The sequence below is a fragment of the Aptenodytes forsteri genome, unplaced genomic scaffold (genome assembly GCF_000699145.1).
Source record: "Aptenodytes forsteri isolate BGI_AS27 unplaced genomic scaffold, ASM69914v1 Scaffold193, whole genome shotgun sequence".
Lineage (NCBI taxonomy): Eukaryota > Metazoa > Chordata > Aves > Sphenisciformes > Spheniscidae > Aptenodytes > Aptenodytes forsteri.
The window spans coordinates 9,419,405-9,441,319 of record NW_008795405.1 but is presented as its reverse complement, the minus strand read 5'-3'; the positions used below and the strand labels follow the sequence as shown (position 1 = coordinate 9,441,319).

The 21,915-nt window shown below is 36.5% G+C and overlaps 1 protein-coding gene across 1 annotated transcript in view; it reads left to right on the top strand.

Moving 5' to 3' along the window:
* The window catches only part of NRDE2 (NRDE-2, necessary for RNA interference, domain containing), a 35,878-nt gene that overhangs the window by 407 nt on the left and 13,556 nt on the right, over positions 1-21,915 (top strand). The window contains exons 2-8 of the mRNA XM_009280771.2: positions 7,249-7,357; positions 9,376-9,600; positions 11,700-11,849; positions 13,341-13,803; positions 14,006-14,408; positions 18,309-18,442; positions 20,450-20,570. Of these exons, the coding sequence (XP_009279046.1) occupies positions 7,249-7,357; positions 9,376-9,600; positions 11,700-11,849; positions 13,341-13,803; positions 14,006-14,408; positions 18,309-18,442; positions 20,450-20,570 (1,605 nt within the window). The remainder of the gene's footprint in view (positions 1-7,248; positions 7,358-9,375; positions 9,601-11,699; positions 11,850-13,340; positions 13,804-14,005; positions 14,409-18,308; positions 18,443-20,449; positions 20,571-21,915) is intronic.

The following is a 21,915-nucleotide window of genomic DNA, read 5'->3' as shown; positions in this document are numbered from 1 at the left end:
CGCCCGGCCCCCGGCAGCGGCGGGCTATGCCCAACGCCTCTGGAGGCTTGGGAGCGCGGCGGAAGGGCTCGTCTGGCCAGCCAGCCCCGCGGCTGAGGGCGCTCTGTAAGCGCTGTTTCGGAAGGTGGTGTGCCCCTCTGCCGCGGCTCCGCCCTCATGCGCAGAGTACGAGCGTACGTCAGGCGCGCACAGGCGTACTCAGCGCAAGGCGTGTCGCTGCCGGTTTGAATGAAGTTACCGTACTTAAGAATAAAGTTACTTTCCGTGAGGTAACTTTGGGGAGAACCCGAAATAGGGGCATTCCCATAAAAATGGTGCTGGCTTCTCATTGGCGGGTTCTCAGGTGTGTTCAGATTTGCTTCCAGCTATTGGCTGGTAGATGTTGGAGGCATGGCTGTAGAAATACTCGTCTTTGAAAAATACGTGTATGCTAGCTTTGTGTGTGTGGTGGAGGAGGTTTGCTTTATGCAGAAAACGAGGGTTTCTTTTTTTTCCTCGCTAGCCTTGGATAACTTAAAAAGTGTTTTCTCATTTTCTTGCTTATTAAGCCAAATTTTAGTTTTAAAAGATATTTTTTGGAAGGTCGTGAGTGGGATTATGATTCAGTTTATCATTTTGACTATCATGGTTGCTGTCTAGCAAGTTGTACTTTTATTAAATAAAAAGAACCCTATCTGGTGTATTGCCAAACTCTGAAGTATGCACAACATTTATTAATTCTACTGGGAGATGTTTTGAACTATGCTTTTTGCTTGCCAGTTTCCACTACCCTTGAGTCTGCCCATCCTCTAGGCACCATAGCAAGGGAAAACTCTTAAGAGAGTTGTTTACCTAGGCTAAATTTCTTGTATATTTGGTCCAGTCAGTATGGTGAGTTTTTGAAGCTTTTAGCAACACAGGCTGGGGTTAGCTTCTTGTTCCAACCAGTTCTGCATTACCCCCTGATGGTATTGCAGCTGTTGATACTCAGTCTGCCAGTACAGAGATGTTCTAGCCACATTCAGGAGCCTTTCTGGTAATGACACGTGGTGCAGGGAATAGTGGATGTAATAAGATCCCAAATTATAGCTTTTAGGAAAAGAGGAGCTGCTCTGCCAGGCAGAGGTAAAGTAAAATTCTCTGGTAGTAAGACCTTGCTTGTATTTTAAACCCCTGGGAATTTAGCCTTTAGGTTTGTTATGTGTAGTCTGTGTTACCACAGGCCACCTGTCTGGAAGATCAAATTACACAGAGAAAGATGTTAAGACTGACTTTGGGATCTAGATTTCAGTTATTAACACTGTTTATGAGTTACATTTTGGTCTACTGGAAATTTTTTGTATGATAATTATTGACAAAACTTTAAGGAACAAAATTTGTTTGTTTTATATTTTAGCCTATATTGTACTTTGTTTTTAAGGACCACATTTCAGTATAAGTTACAAAAATTAAGTATTAACTCAGAACCACATTTATGGTGGCATATATCAAATTTCACATGTTCAGCTTGTGAAAACTTGAGAACTTGATGGGCAACTTTGGTATCTCTCTGATAGATGACTCTCTTCCCTCAGAGCTGATACGAAGCCAAAGTCCATCATAATACAAAGATCACAGGGTATGTTGTATTTAACATGATATGCAAAACTGAGGTGTCTTTTGCAGTCATTTAGGACTGCTTCATAGTTTTATTGTAACAGTTAAGGTAATAATGTAAATATGCTGGCCATGTTTCATTCCTCCGACCACCTCTGTCTCATACTCTTACAAACCTTCCTAAACCATTTATAAATATAAGTGCTGTCTGAAACTGAAGTATGGCTGTACACTCTTCCTATCCTGCTAGATTGCTGAGTTGCAGCAACCTCTAGAGTGCAAAGTAATTTTGTATATGGTTTCTTACAATTATGTTGTCAAGCTTAATTAGTTTTTGGTAGAAGATAAATTACAAATTTATCAGTAGCCGTACTGAACAGAGCAGTGGTAATAATTAACCCCACTCACGGTAGTAAGCATTATGCACAGCATTATTTACAGTCTGAACTATTCTATAAGTAAGATGATGCAGTGATTTTTGCTGAAAGCAGATTTTCAGGATTGTGAGAGGCAACAAAAGGCTTTGCATAACTCTTAAAAATTGTCTCTGTAGACATGCACTGTAAATTTTTAATTTTTTATTTGCTTGGGAAGGTATAAAAAGAATGCCTTTGGATTGCTTCTACTGTTGTGCTCATGAATGTGGATGGTAGAGTAGAACAATAACAATTACATGCATATGATCACAAAATAAGTCTTTTATATCTCTTAGTTTTTATGTTCTTTAAGAACGTAAATCTGGTCTGCAAAAATGATAAACTTTTTAGACATCTGACAAGAAAAAATAGCAAAAAAATGAAAAGGTAGAGTTTTAAAGTTTGGAATGCATTTTGATGTTTGAAATGTTTGTATCCAGCTAACTGGTTCACTGGAGATTATTTACAAGGAGGTTTGGACTTGCACGTTGTGTAATAGAAAAAATGGTTCAGTTCTTTCCAGAGTATTAGGTCAGTTTGATTAAATTGTTCAGAAAATACTGTAGCTGGAGAATTCTAAACATTTCCCTGGAGTATCCACAGAGGCATATTGACTGTGCTACAGGGGTTGATTCTTGCAGTATGATTCTTCAGTGTTTTAAAAATGCAATTTGATCTCATCCGCTCAGGTAGAACCAAGCTACAGGCACAGTCAGGAGATTAATGTTTATGACTCCATTTCTCAAGGTGAGTTTTCCTTGGAGGTCTTAAAACAATAATTTAAAATATAAAAAATAAACCTTATTCTCCTTGTGCTTACTGTTGTAATCATATTGCACCAAGTTAGTGAGTGACTTCACATCTGTAAGGGAATAACAGATACTTTCAGGTAAAGTTAAGTCAAAATGACATCTTGGAAGTTAGTTTCTAATAGTTAATGGTGATAATAGACATTATTTTGCTATATTTAAGGCAAATTTCCTATGGAAATGGATCTCATGCATGCTTGCTATGCATCTGTCTGTCAGCCGACTTACTCAATATCTCTCTTCCTCCTCAGGAGTTTTAACCCTTTCAGTCAAATTTGTTGTGGTGAGAGAGAGAAATGGCAAAAGTAGAGGAGGTCTGTGAAAATCTACATTTGCTTAGAAAAGATAAATCTAGATAAGTGCCACTGCTGAGAGAGGGGCTGTAACATGAATTGGACTGTTACCAGGATAGATGGGCTTGGCGATGAGCATATGTACATTAGCCAACTAATAAACATCTTCGGAGATCACAGTCTGACACAGCACAGGCTGCCTTTTGCCCAGCCAATAATTAAGGGATGTGGCAAAGTACTGTAGAAGGGTCTAGAGAACCCAGATAATTCCTGAAGCTATGGCAGCAGTGGGGAGTGAAAAGGATGGAGGACACAACTCAGAAATCCAGGCTTCATCCTTTTGTGAGCTGCAGGATTAATTTGCTGGGAGGAGGAGGGGAATGAAAATTTTGCCAACTCACTCTTTTTATTTAAGAACGTGGTTCTGGTCTTAGAACAGCCTTTTAAACAGAGAAATGTAAAGATAACTGTTTTCCACTACTCTGCCAGTTCAGATGTGGCCTCTTTTGTTTAAAGTGTGTTTTGTGCCTCAGGGAAATTTATATGGTTAGTCAGCCCCATGTTTTATTGTGTCTTCTATAACAGCTGGAGCTTTACTGCTTTCTTTGTTTTTCTTCTCTGTTCATTTTGTCAATGTGATCAATAATGCCATTGTAAAAAGAAATGTATCAGTTGCTTTCTATTTTTCAGTTTTTAAGGCTGAAGCTCTTAGTGCTGATAAGGATCTGTATCTCCATTTGGGAGTTATTTGGCACTGTAGTGCCATAAGGCTCAAGGTTATAAAATTTAGCATACTTGTTGTATGCAAATGTGTTTTTCCTAGTTTGGGCTGGTCTGTATCTAAAGTGTTTACACTGATGAATAATATTAAAAAAATGCATTATTTGCATTAATCTTTGGAGGACCTGCTCTTCAAATCAATGAAAAGCCTGTTTTGATGCGTACAGCATTTTAAAAGGCTTTAGATTAAGATCGTAGAAGTTAAACATCTTAGACTTTTTTCCTAATGGTCTGAATATTGTAAGTCTTGAATTCTGAATTTTGTCATCAACAACTCTGTATGACTGAAGGCAAATTATTTAACTTCATTCTGCCTTCGAGCGTATTTTTTTAAAAAATGTAATCCAATGTTTTATTCAGTGTCATGAGTATTAGTATTAATACATTTCAAGTGATTTTTGAACCATAATTCTTCATTCAAATCAATACAGAACTATCTTATGATAAATTTATTTCTACCAAATAATAATACTAGTAAATTATTTATTACACATTACAAAGGGGAACAATAATTTATTAAAAAGAAGAGAAGCTCAAAGGCTACAGAGAATATCTTTGTGCCTGAAGTATGTTATTGGAGATCGGGCCAAAGACAAATTAGATAGGTTTTGTATATCTTTGGAACAGATATAATAATTTTAAGGAGATCTGTCTGGCTAATAACTTACAGTTTTGTGTTGTTATGTGACACACCTTTACACCAGAGACACTGCCAACCAGTAAATTTTTCTGTTTTGTTAGGTGGATCTGGGTAATACAATGCAAACCAAAACAAAGATGGATTTTTTTTTTTAAGGGAATTAATTGTCTCCTTTAATTCTGTAAATAAATAAAAGGCTTTATGCACAGATTAGTTGCATTTACTGAAATCTGGAGTGCTCTGGACCATTGTACTTTCTCTGAATTTGTGTATGTTTATGGAAGACCAGAGCATGACCAGTGGAAAAACATTGTAGGGTTGCAGTTTGCTCCTGCATTCCTTTACACCCCGTCTTCATTACCAAAATGAGCAGAAATAATTGAATGTAAGGAAGATAATAATTTTTAAAATCAATATCGCATTTAATAAATATACCTCAAAAATCTCAGGTATAAAGCGGCACTCGGTATACTGCGTGACATATGTTGAATTATTAACTCCAATTTGATTATGTAGTTATCAGGTGTATGAATTTATTTAACTCCTGTGTGTTTTAAATATGTAATGGTTACAGAATTATCCATGAGAAACATTTCGGTATTTCATGGAAAATACTAAATACAATTCTTCTAAGAAGTAATTCTGATTTTAGGTTGGTTCTTAATACATCTCTTCCAGGATTGAAATAAGAAATTAACTTACTGTTGCATAACACTTTATTCCCCCGCAGGGGGAATAATTATTTTGATAGGCGAGTGAAATGTTGCTTGCATATTACCCAGCATAAATCTTTCTCCTTTAAGCTCACCAAAGGTTTTGGAAGAATGCTTTGTGGTATATTTACAGTTTCAGAATCATAGACACATACTTAAAATGAAGCTGTTTGTGCCAGGGTGGGTTAATTTAAATTAAATAGTAGGTTTTAATCATATTTTAAATAAGCAAGTAAGGATTGCACTTTTAAGGTTTCAATTTTTATTCTAATTTTACATTAATATATTTTAGGTATTTTCCTGAAAGGAAAAAAAAAACCACCCTTGTATTGGTTTGCAGCAAAGTAGGGTAGTGTATTTGCCTTAGGTTTGGTAATTCTGGTTGCCAGGCAGAAGGTTACAATAATACGCATATATATTATACAGCTGAATTTTTGTTTTTCAGTCTACATCCTACGTTTTGGTGAGCTGGGAAATGGTGCATGGCAATGTTCTGCAGCGTATTGGTTGGGGTGCTCATGGGAAGTGTGTTTTGGTCCTGACGGGGCCATGAATTGTGGGTTCTCCTCTGCACAGAGGTGGAGGTTCAAGAGGAATCAGGGAAGGTGGCTCTCCCCACCGGGCCTTTGGTAGCAGGGGCAGTCTCTTGGAAAACGGGAACTGGAGCTTTGTTTGATTGTACATACCTCTTGGTGAGTTTAACTTAGGTTAACAAACTGTTTTGCAGCCTGCTCCATTTTAAATCCTTTTGTGGACAACAATTCAGGGATATGAGATGGAAGAAAAAATTTTAGTGTGAAGAGCTATTTTTGAAATAAGTACTTTAGAAGGAGGAGAGATGTATGGCTTGGCAGACAATGAGTTCATGCTATTTAAGGATTAGAGGTCAGTGTAGTCAAAAGCACAAAGACACGAGTGTGACAGGAAGAACACAGAGGCAAAAATGGTTGTAAAGAGCATGGAGAACAGGCACGGAGACCAAGTTTGTTCCTTTTGTTGTTATCTCCTGTGGTCTGGCACTGGAGAGGCTGGTGTTAAATTCTGTGCTTATGTGAAATAACATTTGTTGTTTAATATGTTAGAAAATTTCACATACTTAAAAGAATTCTAGAAATGAAATCTCTATGAAAATTGTTATAGAAGTTTCAATATCAGTAAAATTACGGCAAAAAATTCCACCTCCACATCCTGCCAGTATCTGATCCTACCCGATGACTGAAATGGCTAAGGTCTAGATGCAGAATACTTAATGCTGACTAATATATCAAAATTAGCATCAATTAGCCTTTTTTCACACTATTTAAAAGTCTAATGATTTTGGAGGTTAGAGGACTGAGAATCCAGTGACACGTTTTGACCTTGTATAAAACACTTGAGTATACTTATCAGTAATGGGTGTTCCTATCAATAAAATCCCATTAAAAATATTTTCCATACAGTGAGTAAAGTACATTTTTGTAAGTTTGTATAAGTTGTATTGCATTCATTAACTACACCTTTGAAGTAATTATGTCCTTCTGTAATTTTTTTCAATTTTACTCTTTAAAGTCAAATATATAAATATCTATATTGTAGATTGTACATTATAAAAATATATGAAGATATAAGTTCTTACATAATTATGCATATATAATGTATTTATACAATATATAAATATATAAAGTTAGAAATTTTACATGGTAAAAATATTGGACAGATTTGGGTTTTTTAACGTATATAGCAGTGTATAAAACATATTACCTGCTTTCAGTATGAACTTTGAAGTGTTATTATATAGTGGGTTTTTTAAAGCTTAGATTGATTCCAGCTCCAGAAGATTCCAGCTCCTAAATACTTTACCTCATTAAAACATAGTGTTCTGCTAAATGGAAATTTCATGGACTGCCTTCTGATATGCTCAATTATTACACGACTTAGTGACATTTGCAGTGAATTTAGCTGTCTGCTGACTAGATTAACTCCCAACTTTAAAAAATACAGCAAGCTAATTTGTATTGATCTCACACTTTTCTTCACCTGCAGAATTGGACTGGCTTAGTAACCCAAGCTTCTCTACAGAGGATGCACTATTACTGCATCAGCGCACTACAGAAGTTGCAAATCTCATCCCTGAAAAATCACCACTAATAAGGTAGAATATACTTCAATATCTTTGAAAATAGCCTTTCTTATGTCCTGCTTATCTTTTGTTATGTGAGACCAAAATCAGGAGCTTTTAGGTTCATTCCACTGTTCAGTATTTAAGAAGGCCTGAACTGAATCATATATAAAGGTATGAATAATGCTTCTATGTCCTTTAACTTAAAATAATGAGAAATTACACTTATGCAATTACATTCCCATTTTCTTTGTCTCACAGCTGCATTTAAATCATTGTTATTTTGGAATGGAAAGGGAACTGAGTGATCATAATTCTTCATTAGCTTTTGAATGTCTTAAGTGACCCTTGAAATAATGTAAAGATTAAGCGTCATCTTTGTGATTTCTCTGTGAAAACCAGTTCAATCAGCCATTTCACAGTCGACTTTTTTTACTTTCTAAAAACTAGTTGAAGATGTGAATTAATGAAATATTACATGTATCAAGTTGTGCGGCTGTAGAACATGATCACTGAAGTGGGTGATTATATTCTTTTACAAAAATGAGCTTTAAGCAGCCACGTTTGCTGAAGAACTAGTTTTAATACCTTCACTAGAATAGTTGCTATACTTGGCATATCTACACTAGAACTAACACTTAATAATTAATGGAATCAAGTTGCAGTTGCCAAGTTCAAAAACTTAGTCACTTGTAATTTGATACAAGCTCCTGTGTTTATGATGACTGTTGGTGGTGATGATAGAGGATGTCTTTATAATAAAAATCACAGCTGAATACATCTTTTTGTATACTTATTCTTACATTTACATGTATTGTGTGATTGAAATGCAGTCACTGTTCTGTTCATCAGTCATATATTCTGCTTATATTTCTTCAAATCTTTTCAGGACTTTAATGTCATAAAACTAAGGAATTTACAAATTACTATTCAGATAGAATGACATAGTAAACCCACCACATTTCATTAATATTTGAAAAAGAATTTGTCAAAAAATAGTGTACTGAGAAATGTTTGATCTTTTTCCCATTACTAGGGTACATTCTCAGTTCAATAAAAACTAATTATTCCAACACAGTTGGTGGTTTTTTGGGGTTTTTGGTTTGGGGGAGTGTGTATATGTGTGTTTGATTTAAGGCCTGATAATGCTTCTCCCATAGCTTCTTTTGTCTTAGTGCCTTTAAATAAATTGTGTAAGATTATTTTCTGAGGTGCCTTGCTTCTGAAACGCTGCATTTTCTTTTATTGACATATTAGGAATACTGAGACTTGTCACTCTTCTTTTATTGAGAGATTCCAGAAAAACTGTTTAAAAACAGCTTGTGCTTTAATTAAGGATTAGAGAAGACCTCCATTATTTCAGTTGATCATTAAGTATGGGAGTGTATGTAGTATGTACAATCATATACGAGTGTTTTGTCAAAAGTGTCTGTCCTTTATGTGATTTCTCAGTCAGTCAGTTGTCTGTTGCATGTGGTGTTTGTTATTACATTATATTATATGATAACATTAATTCAGTAGTCATCAAAAATTGTTCTTTGAGAGGTGAGATTTGAATTTCTAATCTGGAAGTGATTTTAAAAGTATGTTTTTAATATTTCATGTGTAAATCATAAAGAAACAAGGCAAAAAAGTGCAGACTTTTTTCTTTTGTGGTCACCCTGAAAGATTTCTCCTCCTTTTAGCTTGACCTAAGTTGTCTTAGCAAAGTTAGGAAATTTTATCAGTTCAGTCATCTTCTTTAATTTGGTGATGATAACAAATGGATATTTATACAGATCACAGATCAAAATGCCTTTGACAATTAAAACTCTAAGACTGGTTGTCAGTAATTCCAGCAGCTGAAAAAGTAAAGATAGTTGTTATTTAATGCAAATTTAAATCACTTTCATTGTATATGTTGCTGCTAACTGTCTTCCCCAAAAATACAGGGAGAATAAAGGTAAAGGGTAAAATGATTCTGAACTTTCTTATGGTGATATTTCTTTACAGTTTTACTACTTAGATATATGGATGTATATAGATATATATATACACTTGTTTCCAAGCAGGACTACTTCAAGATCAGAGTTGTCAGAGGAAAGTGATACAGATGAGAGTCTGAAACAGTCAAGTAAGAAAAGGAAAAAGAAAAAGAAAAAGCATCACCACTATAAGAAGACAAAAAAGAAAACCAAAGGAGACTCCAGTAGCAGCGAATCAGACCTGGACACTAAGCACATCAAGGACAAAGCCACAAGAAGTAGCAGAAATCATGAAAAGGAAGCAGCAGCAAAGTATGTATTTATTAATACTATGCAAGATGTAAATTCATTGTGTTCTTGTACTTGTCTCTTCAACTTTATGAATTAAATTCTTGCCATTGGTGGGTAATTTTTTCTAAGCTGTATGTGACTAAACCTGCATTCAAAGCAATGAAAATAGAATTAGAAACACTTGTTTAATCATATCTGAAAAACTGTGACTAAAATATTCTGTGAAGTACTGTTCTGCAGAACAAAGCATGGTATGGCGGCAATGAAATGTATTTTTAAAGACATGTAGAGGCTTATATTGAGTTTTTGTAAGCATCTTGTTTCCTTTCATGGATCTTTGATTTACTGGGAGAGTTTGGAGAAGGATTGCATTAAATGTTATTTTAATTAGTGCAAAAGTCTTAACATACAGCTGTGTTTGCCTTGTGATATAACTTCCTCCTCAGAGTTAACATTTCCTTTTTTTTTCTTACTAAGACAAAGTTTGTTGTACGATTTAACATTTCATTTATTGCTCTATGCTGTGTGCTTTGTACTTCTTGCTCATGGTACATCTAGATGGGTATTTGAACAATTGAAATTGTTTTGCTAGATCTTTTTTGTTAATTTCAGAAACTCTAAAGTACTGTGCAATTAGTGGAGGTGTCATTTTTGTATGGAAAAAGAAAATAGGTATCTAGTGACTAGCATGATCTTTGAGCAGTTAAAAGAGGTTCTGTGAACGCACTGAGTATTCAGGTTTGGCATACCCTAGCTGTGCTTTTCTCAGTCTGTTGGTTTTTGATCACTTCATTCAAAGTGGCCCAATCTAACTGGCTGTGTAAGTCACCTTTCCCTGTTTCTCATCATGTTTGCTAGTTTGAGCAGCCATTTTGCCTCTCTTTGATTCCCTAGTTCCTGTTTTTTCTTTAGCATTAGCAGCTCTGGCTCTAATTCACAGCACTGCAGCTGCTCCTGGGGACAGAGTGAGGATTTGGTGACATTGAGGAACTGTTGCTACAGCTGGGTGTAGTCCAGGCAGTCCTTGACTTCCAGATTTACTACTTTTCCCAAGGCAGATTTACCAGAAGCTGAGAGCTATGCTTGTGGACATGCGTCTGTGCCAAGGGCTCTTAACATTGTTTCCCTGTGGAAGAATGGCAGTGGTATGGGAGGAGTTGACTGCTGCCTCTAGCTAGCCTCACCACCTCCTGTATGAAGACTGTTGTTGGCTCGTGGTGACAAAGGCTTACTTGGCTGTGAGGAAGCACAGTAAAAATCATTGGGATGCTAAGACTGTTCTGCTCTGCTCAGTCACTCTTGTCTTTGCTGGACGGGTGTCTGGAGTGGACGGAATGGACTTATGTGCTGAACCTCGTTCATCAGCTGTTTGCTAGACTGGGCCAACCAGCCAGTGCTTTGCCCAAATGAAAGGGTTGAAGTTCTTTCAGGGTGTCTTATTTTCGCTTCTTTCCATAAATTATTGATACTGAGAGAATATTGAGTTTTCAGGAGACTGTTTTTGAAACCTGAATCACAAAATTGCTCTAAATGCAGTAGGTCTTGTGAAATTTTAGAAAGCTTCTCAAGACGATAAAACTCATTTACGAAGTAACATATTTGTAGAATGAATTCAGATTGGAAGTTCAGTTCGGAGGCAGGTGGCAATTTCCACTTAAGTTCATTTGTGTAACTGTAATCCATAAAGCACTTTGCACACTATTTTATCAAATGCATGGGTATAATTACAGCTAATCAACATAATCCTCTTACAGATTATCCTCTTTTAATAAGATGCTACAATTAAGAATGACAAAAGTAAATTTTAAAAGTAGTAATATATGGCTTTTAGATTATAGTTTACCAAGCAATTAATTGGTTAAAACTGGTGGTTACCTTTCATAATCCTAAATCCAGTTTTTGGAAGTGCAAGGAGGAGTGTTTGTGTTTTGTTTTGATGGTCCTATTAGTGTATTTCTAGTTGGTTCTTTCCCAGAGTGTGACTGACTTTGCAATGATGGATCATGTACCATGACTTTGAGTAAATTAAATTATTATGAACTATAGAAATTCTCCTGGGTTTTGTAAATGCTGAATATATTCACCAATGTTTAGAATATATTTCTTCTCCTTTTCTTCAGTCTAGATAAGAAAACATCAAATCCTACCAGCAATTGCTTTATTTGGCTTGATGATATCCAGGCTTTCACAGCAGAAACCTTCAGAATAGACAAGAAAGCAGACCCTGCAAACTGGGCCTACAAATCCCTGTATCGAGGGGACATAGCAAGGTACAATATGTTGGTTTCTATTGGTATTCAAACTACCACAGAGTCACTATCTCAAGACTCATTAACTTGAGTCTGGCTGTGAAATTTTTATGTAGAAGATGAGAAAATAAGATAACTGAATGGTTTATTTCAAAATTTGACTTTGCGTTGGGCAGAAATATTTTAAAAGGCAAAAGATGCCATGAAATAATGGGAATAAAGTGCATGATTTTCATTTTTTCTAAAAACATTCTCTGTGTAGTAGACTGCAGGCATGTGAACTTGTAAAACTGCCATCTGGAGGTGGTAGCATGGGGCAGATGCAAAAGCATGGTTTTGAGGTCAGAAATCCCAGATTCTGCTATAGATCATCTTTGGGCGAGTGCCCCTTTTGATCTCTATTGTTCTGTTTCTGTGTCTGAAAGGGAAATCAAGGTACTGATTATTTCATATTAGATTTGGCAAGAGATTTACTTACTTGAGTAGTTTGATACCCTTGCAAAAAGAGGTACAGATGCTTTCTTAGCAAACAGATTCTGTGTTAGATCACTCAGACACTGTACCAAAGGGTATCTGTCTTACGCATTGCTACATTTCAAATGACTATAGATGAAATTGCATATTCAACATCCTTAGTGGGTTACTGGTACTATGATGACCCTTCAGAACATTTCCCCATGTTAACAGGGAAGCCCATCTAAAGGAGCCTACACTGGGTTCATGCATTATGTATGTACACTTCTTGATGTTCTGAAAATTGTTTACTATATATAAAAAGTAATTATTTGTGGAGGAGGGAGGATTTATGGGGTTTATTTTTGTAGTGTATATACCTTTGCAGTAAAATTGCCTGGTTACAATCCATTCCAATTTTCTGCCACCTTTGGATTGTCAGCTATTGTTTGAGATGAAAAATGTTATTTTAGCATTGCATGTCACTGTGTCTGCCACTGAAATGACATTCTTAGTAATATTTTAAGATGGTATTTTGCTTTCTTAATCCATAGGATTATTGTGGCCGTTATGAACCTAGTCTCTCTTTCCTTTCCACCCCCCTCACCCCTCACTTCTTGGCGTATAAAATGGATAGAGGCTTAGGGATACAGAAAGATATTACCAGACTGAACTACTGGTGTCTGACTTTTCAGTTTAAAATAATCTAATCTACATAGCCTTAAATAATGCTGTCTGTTGTTCTTTCTCCAGGTTTCTCTACATGGCTTAAAATGATAGGAGGAAAAAAACATTTTTCTTCTGCTTAGTATGACAGATATTGTTGAACTCAGAGGAAGCTTAGTATGATGATAAAAGTTGTGATGGCACTGAAAAAATACGTACATTGAAGTCTTAAATAAGGAGAAAGTTACCCAGTTCTTACACTTTTGAAGGGCTATGCATACGTTATTTGGGTCAATTTGAATTAAAGTACTTCTTCCATGCTTTCTTTCAAAAAGGAGGTATCTTTTCTAATGTGTATTTTAGAAGATGTTTAATTGTATTTTTCCTTCTAAGATATAAAAGGAGAGGAGAGTCCTGTCTTGGCATAGATGCAAAGAAACAGTGTATAACTTGGGACAGTTCTGCATCAAAAAGGAAGCAATTACAGAGGCGACCTGAGCGCTACTTCACAAAGAACAATGTGAAGATGCTGAACACAGATGGGATTCCTGTTTGCAATAGAAGTTCTCCATCTGACCCAACTACTTTTATACCAGTTTTCCAAATGGAAACTGATGATCTTTCCGACACAGTGGAGGTAAATCCTCTTGGGATTTATGATCCATCAACTACAGTGTGGCTACAAGGAAAAGGGTGTAAGAGTACAGACCATGAGCCTGTAAATATGCAGCAAACAATTCAAGAGCCTGGGATAAAGATTAATTCCATTCTAATGACAAAAGTGGAAGAACATAACAAGAAAGTCAGAGAAAACCCAAGAGATATTAATGCTTGGATGGAATTTGTTTCTTTTCAGGTATGTGTTCTTACAGACCTGGTTGCTTATTATAAGTAATAAATACATGAACATTATGTTGTCGTTTCATTTGTTTAGGGCTGTATATCTACTATTGCTGAAGAATGAGCTGTTAACTCGTCTTCACAAATGTCAGCATTCTTCTCGTGATTCTAGTGATGATTCTCCCTAATGTTGTAATGATTTTTCTTTTTGTTTTAAGGATGAATTAATGAGAGGACCTAGCCCTTATGCCAGTAAGGGAGAGCAGGAAGTAAGAAGAAAATCACTGAAGTTAATCTTAGAAAAGAAACTGGCTATTTTAGAGAGGGCGATTGAAAGCAATCCAAGTAATGTTGATCTGAAACTCGCCAGGCTGAAGCTTTGCACAGAATTCTGGGAACCACCAGCTTTGATCAAAGAATGGCAGAAGCTAATTTTCATACATCCCAATAATCCAGAGCTGTGGAAGAAATATCTCCTGTTCTGTCAAAGTCAGTTCACTACTTTTTCTGTTTCAAAAATCAATGGTCTCTATGGAAAATGTTTGACTACATTGGCAGCTGTACAGGATGGCAGCATGGTATCACATCCTCTACTGCCTGGTACAGAAGAAGCTATGCTAGGTAAGGTTCTTCCTATTTCATGTTATGGTCAGAATGGTCTTCACAGGAGTTGACTACATTGTCTACAAGAATAGACTTTCCTATATTACAGGAAGTTTTTATTCTCTTTAAAATGCCTGGCATCCTGATTTTTTTAGCTGAGAATTAAAGCAGATATTCCAACCAAATATGGATATAGCAGATGCTTTTCTTCCCCAGGAGAGTTTGTGATATAACATCCAGTAAAGTCTAATGTGCTGAGCAGTTTACAGTACAAATGTCAAGGCTGGAGAATTGCAGCCAACAGCCAAGAGATGTGCTTTTATCTTTGAAGAATGTTTGTTAAAAAAAAAAAAAAGGTTGGCTTGTGAAAGAAACGATTATCTCTGTTCAAAAGTTTTATAGTTAATTACTTTAATCCAGAAAAGAGAAGGGACATGGGAAGCCTGATGTGAAATTTTCTTGAGCATCCCAGCTTGTAGATGGAGGATTCTAAACTGTAATACCATGTGATCATGCCCTTTGTATTTATTGTATGTATATATCTACCACTTAAAATTTATTATATAATTAACCCTGGAAGGAAAATCAGTCAGATGGTTAGGATGCTGGACTGGATCCAAGGAAGAAATGAGTTCATGCTCAGTTCTGGCATGTGCTTTACATTTATTTGGAGTTAAATGACTTAACCTATCCCATTTCAGTTTTGCTTCTCTGCCTCGGGGTCGTTGTGGCTATGAATTATTAATCTATGAATACACTGAGGAGGGGGAAATATTAGTGTCACCATGAATATGTTTGAGGTTTTTTTTTTTCCTTTTAAAATTTGTTTTAAATCTAGAGGAGACTATTATGAAGCAGTCCACATTTCTTCATGTGTAGCATAGTCCAAGGCACCTCTATTTTTGTCCAAGTCCTGTAACTGCTGTTTTAGCAGTGATGCTATCTGTTATGCAATATCCAGTCTGGACTTACAGATTGAGATGCTGGGTTACAAATTAGTTTCAGGTGTTCGGATCTCTTATGGTCTTCGGTTGATTCATCTTGGATCAAGCACTGGAAAAAGTGCTGTAGAGGAAAAATCCTGTGCTGGCAGGTGGATATTGTACTGCCTGATAGTTTATAATTGCTTCTACTGTCTCCGATTTCCAACACTTCAGTCACTTTGTACACTAACCACAATAAATGATTCTCAGGACAGATGCTTTACTCAGCATCTATTTTTTCAAACAGGAAGGTTTTTCTTTCATTTTGTTTCCCTGCACAGAATGTATTTGACTCATTTAATACTGTTTGTCAACTGCTATGAGAAATTTGGTTTTTTAAATGGCGTTCCTTTAATTAGTTAACTATATCAGATTGATTGACATTTTTCAAAATACTTGTTTGCTGGCAATGTCTATAGATAGGTTAAAATGAAAATGAACTCAACTTTATTTGTGTTTCTGTTCCACTCTTAATGTCTTGTTGTTCTGTATTAAGACTATAGTGATTTGTTTATGAACACGTCGAGGGTTTTGGTTTTTGGTTTGGGTTGTTCCCCCACCCCCCTTTGGAATTCAAATGATAGGAGTGGAGAAATTTCCAGTGGGGAGACTTCTTGATCTGAGATTTTTTTTTAGGGACTCAACTCTCTAATTCTTGGGCTGAATTTGAACTGTCAGTGTACTTATTAGGAGGATTACCAAATTGTTCGTTAAGATAAATATACCATGAGTTTCACAAATTAATTATGAGGTGAGTAGCAGTGTAGATGGATGGTAGGCTTGTATCTTCAACCTTTGACCTTTGCTAATGACAAAATGTAAGAGCTAATTTTAAATAGTGGTGGACTGTGCCATCTAGTGTTCAATTCAGTATGCAGTACTATCCGCTTGGAAATAGCTGGGTGGTGGGGTTTTTTTTTTTAAACATTAAATTTAAGAAAGCAGTGAAAAATTAATTTAAAATTATAGATCTGTTTTTAGTTAAATTTTGAGATAATTCATAATATTTTTATTTTACTAGGAACTGTTAATATAAAGCAGATGAAGGTAAGCATTCTCAAATTTTGCTGTGGAAAGGGAGTTCTATTTTTCAAATTATACCTACTGGTTGGGGAGAAACATCTTTATCTTTTAGGTCAGTTCAGCTGCAGAAGTGTCTTAGCATCGTGAGCTGAATTAAATATGTATTCATGCTGTTTTCAGCTTTTACCACAAAGAAAATGCTGATCTTTGCATTTCTTCAAATATCTTTTTCTTTTTTATCATGCAGAAAATCTTATGCTATAATTTATTTTTGGCTCAAGTTTGGCAGCAAGTTCTGATGAGATATTCTCTACATTCAGACTATTTTAATCAAAGTTCATCTGTTTGAAGCTGAGAAACTAGGAAAGGACAACTTTTTCAGTGTCGGTTGGTCACAGTGCCTAAATGGGTTAAAATATTTTGGAAGATTCTACTATATACTTAAACATACTTTTTGTTGTTTAAATATCTTCAGAAATCTCAGTCTTTGTTATCAGAAACAATTGTTGACTTTGCAAGAAAATGGGATTAAATGCCTAGTTTGTATATTCTAGCTGAATTCAAATTTTTGTGTACACACATCTGATGTAAATCTGAATACAGGTAAAAGGAGTAAATCATTTGCCACTTTTTAGTATTAAAAAATAAGATAATCATTAGAAGCAATTGAATCATCATAGAATCATAGAATCGTTTGGGTTGGAAGGGACCTCTAAAGGTCATCTAGTCCAACTCCCCTGCTGTGGGCAGGGACAGCTTCAACTAGATCAGGTTGCTCAGAGCCCCGTCCAACCTGACCTTGAATGTTTCCAGGGATGGGGCACCTACCACCTCGCTGGGCAACTTGTTCCAGTGCTTCACCACCCTCAGCATAAAAATTGATGCTAACCTATGTTGTTACATGTGTGTATCTAGACACTTAAATATTTTGATTGTTTAAAACCTTCTAAAGCCAATGCATTTAGTGAAGAAACAATAGTTTTTGAAGAACTGTTTTCAAAACTGTCAATGAATTATTTAAGTCTTGATTTATGGGTTTTGGGGTTTTTTTGCAAGCCAATTAAGATTATGATTTAAAGCAATTTGTTTTTTGAACAGCCACAGTTTTGTTAAGACTTGAGTGTAATTTGGAGTGATGGAATATCTCTGAAATGTTCTTGAACTACCTAGTAATAGAGGTGTTTATAATACCTGTTATTTCTCCAGCTCTTTCATTTAAGACTCTCATTGCAAATATATGAATAGAAAAACTGGGGCTTTGCTTCGATTTTTAAGCTGAGACTTGAGGCTCAGTGTGTAGTAGGGATATGGCAGTGATTACAGAAATAATTTGTTGAAGAGCAAGGGATAGGACTCTTCTCTACTTTCAAGCAGTAATACTTTAACCAAAAGACTGGACTTCTCTTAACTGAGTTCTTATGTAAAGGAAAAGAAAATGGGAATGACAGTTGGAATGAAAATGGTATATTACCAACATGTTACCAGTGTAACTATCTCATGCAAAAATGAGGCAAAAAGGATTTTTGTTGTAATCACTTACTGTGTGAATCACAATAATGCCCAGCATCTTCGAAGAGGGCTATGACCCACTCTGTCAGATGTTGGATAAACCGTAGTTGGGACCATTGTGTATAACTTTTATTCATCAACAAGGACAGTGCATGTATGGCATGAATAAAAAGTCATCTCTTTGGCACTCTTAAAGTGGGAGGTCTTAAAGTTAATTAAACTACAACGATTTTGACATGCATTTATGCTAGTTACTCCCTGTGTTTTGGATTTTGAAGCTGTTCCAAAACAATTATGCTCTACAGTGCTTCATGTATGTCTTTTGTATATTTGTGGGCTGTAATAAAATACTTGCAACAAAATTTATTTGAAATATTAAAACTTTATCTTCTTTACTTTACAGCTATATTTATTCAGCAGTGCCACTTTCTGAGACAGGCTGGCCATTCTGAGAAAGCAGTGTCTTTGTTTCAGGCTCTGATTGACTTCACCTTCTTTAAACCTGACAGTGTAAAAGATCTGCCAACAAGGGGACAGGTAGCAATTTCCATTTAAATGGGTGTATGTCCTTGTGCATTACAGAGAATGCTGTAACAGAAAAATGTTGATGAATTTTTAAGGACATAGGGAAATATTTTAAATCATAACTTACTTTGCCGTTCTTCAAGGTGATGCTTGCATTGGAAAAATGCTTGTGGGTCCTCTGGAACTACATGCCAAATGGCTGCTTCTACTGTATATAATAGAAGTGTGAAAACCAGTCATTTCATGTCTTCTTTTTTACTAATTAAAGAGGGGAAAAAAATGAGCTGGCTGACCAATGTCTGTGTCTAGTTAGCACTTCCCCTGCTTCTTTTCCCCAAAACTGCTGTTGTTTTGTTACTGTTGATGGAGAAAGCTGATAGGACCTATAACCTCTTTCTGTTCTAGACAGTTCTTGCAAACATTTCTTAGGTTCTCCATTATCTGTTGTTTTCAGTAATTCTTCGATGGCTACATTAGGAACACCTTCATGCTTTAAAGTGTCTTCTATTTGACCCATGAGATTCTGTTAAAGTACTAAATCACTTTTTCTCTTGATTTGCTCAGGAGAATGTTGGGCGTGCACCCCAATAATAATCAGTAAGTTAACATTTAGAGGGGGCTGTTGCCAGTGTAGCGTCATCCCACTGAATTGTCGGGAGCTGCTTCCCTTTTAATGAGTGGTAGGGAGGGCCACCAGTTAGGCAGCTGGGCTACCGTAGAGGACAAAAATTGAATTTACTTCTATTACCTCACCTTCTTCCCCAGCAATCACTACTGAGACTCCATTTTTTGCTCTCTAGATTAACACTGTTACCCACCAATGGAGCAATCTTGTAGTTCAAATAATAGTGGTGTCCTCTTAAAGAGCCAAAAGTTTAGAGTTCAATCATCATTATCACGCAGGATGGGAGATTTGGTATAGTTACACAGATAAAGCTCGAGTTATGCTTCCAGTCATTTGAAAAACTGCAAAGATTATCTGTAGTATTTAAAAAATCTTAAGAAAGCAGGATGGAAAGGAACCTCAATTTAAAAGGACAGTGTTTAGGTTGGAAAGTGCAGTTCTTGAAAATAAGAAAATGCCAGATTTACAGCTGATCGCACGTTCTGCCCTCTCACAGAAGTGTTATGACTCAGTCTTGAATTACTTGTTTCCGTACTGTTTTCACAGCTCACTTTCTCACTTGGAGCAAAGAATAAATCCATGAGGAGCAGAATTAGATTTTGCAGTTGCCCTGCATTTTCTGATATGTTGATGCTTGATTTTTCTTAGAGTAAATTTTATTGTTAATATTTGTATTAACAGTCACATCTCAATGTTCAAGCCAAGGTTTGATACACAGCAGAAGCATATAACAGGAGAGAGGTGGTAATTAGAGCTAAGTATATACAAAGCAGGAGAGGAATTGATGAATCTAAAGATGACAGATGCATGCAGGCAGTGACAAGGTCAGGACTGACAAAGTGGCCTGAAGTTGTTGACCACCCTGAAACCTGAGAGATGAAAGGCCTTACTGATCTTTTCCTCTTGTCCTCAGTCCAGTCATATTAACATCCAACTGTAACATTTTGATTTGACCATAGGTGTATGATTGTCTGAATTATCATTCCATTAGCCAAATTCTTCACAGTCCCATGGAAGATAGGGAGGAGGGGAGATTTGGTTTCTGAAAGCCACATCTTGGGGACTTCGGATCCTTATCCTTGAAGGATCTGTATAGGACATTTGGCACAAAAGTCTTTTGCTTTCTTTAAAGCCTAACACCTTTTAAAAACAATCTTTATGTTCATGAGAAGAGCTGATGACAGTCCTGCTGTACCCCAGGCATAATTGAAGTACTCAGTTGTTCCTGCCGATTCTTAAGCAGCATCTAACAAAGTCTTCAGATACAGAAGTTGCACCCAGATAAGTGATTGTAGGGTCTGGAAAACCTAAGCTGACCTTGGGTAGTGTCTGTACAACAGCAAAAATGATTTTTCTGTATGTTTTGTTTTGGTTCCCCCTGCCCAAAACAACAGGTGGAATTCTTTGAACCCTTTTGGGATAGTGGAGAACCACGAATTGGAGAAAGAGGAGCAAGAGGCTGGAAAGCATGGATGCACCAACAAGAAAAGGGTGGCTGGATTGCTCTTAAGCCTGGTATGCCTATGTCAGTATGTGTAGTTGTACGTCCACGTGTTCTTCTAAACATTTTGATTAGAATGATACAAGCTGTTTCTTCTCATGTTTTTGCATACAAGTTTTAAAGAATATTTACCAAGATCAAGTATATCATACTTCACAGGGAAAAGCACGTGTTGAGTGTTCTATGTATGGTATTGTTTATGGAATATTGTTGTCCTTCCTAGGGATGAGAATTAAGGGAGAGGATGGCATATCCTCCACTCTGTGCTGAAAAGGCTAAAGGTGTGAGTACTTGGTTGAGACCCATGCCCATCTAAAGTGGAAGGAAGCCTTAAGACCCTTTCATCATATTCCCACCTGGTAGACCTGGTGGAATTATAGTATTAGATGATAGTTGCCTCAAGGATTCCTACCTTAATGATTCTATTTCTAGAATCAGGTTTCAGTTTCTTATAGCAAATATATAGTAGAAATAGGAGGAAAACCTTTCCTTTCTCTTTGTGATGCAGAAAATGAAGGAATTGCATCTTCACTTGCCTGGGGTGCTTCTGGGTGAGTGGGGATGCAGAAAACACCTCCCTGCTGTGTAGTCCCACCTTGTCTTCTGGTCTACAGTGGTTCCCTTAATGTCAAGGACTGTTTCTCAAACAGATACATCTTGAAGGGAAGCAGGGGGCTGGAACGTGTCTGACCAAAGATGAGCTGTCTCTGCTTTTGCTGCTCCTGCTGCTGTAGCAACTCTAATGAAGCAAGTTTGGCTCTGCTTTTAGTAAACAAAAGAACTGAAAAATGATCCTGCGCTTCCCTTGTCCCTGGATTAAGATGGAATTTCCTTGCCCCTTAACTGAGGTCAGCAGTTCCACTGCTGATTACTATAGACATTTTGCCCACAAATTGAGAAGACTCAGTATAGAGAAGAGGACTGCTGCTGGTCTTGGGCAGGTCCAGCATATATCAATGTTTTTCCCCAGGTGTGTTAAGCCCAAAAGTTCAGGTGCAATCTATAATCAAGTGTAATCTGTAAAACTGTCAATTTTTTTCAAGCTTTGGTTAGAGCGTGGAAATGCAGGCATTTTTCATAGAGTTGCTGACTAAAGGAGAGGCTACAGATCACAAAAAATATAGAGAGAGTAAAAATCTTGCCACCTGTTTGTTTTACCTGAAATTTAAGAACTGTGAGTGGGGGTGTTTCACCTAGTTAATCGCAAATGTCAGGATCAAGAATTTGGAGGTGGCGTAGAAATGGCCTGATTTTTGTACCAAAAAAAATAGTGCAGGTAACCATAAATTTTGAGGACTTTTTTTTCCTCAACAACAAGAAAGAAAAAAGTATTTGAAAAACCTCTACAAGCTTTCCCTT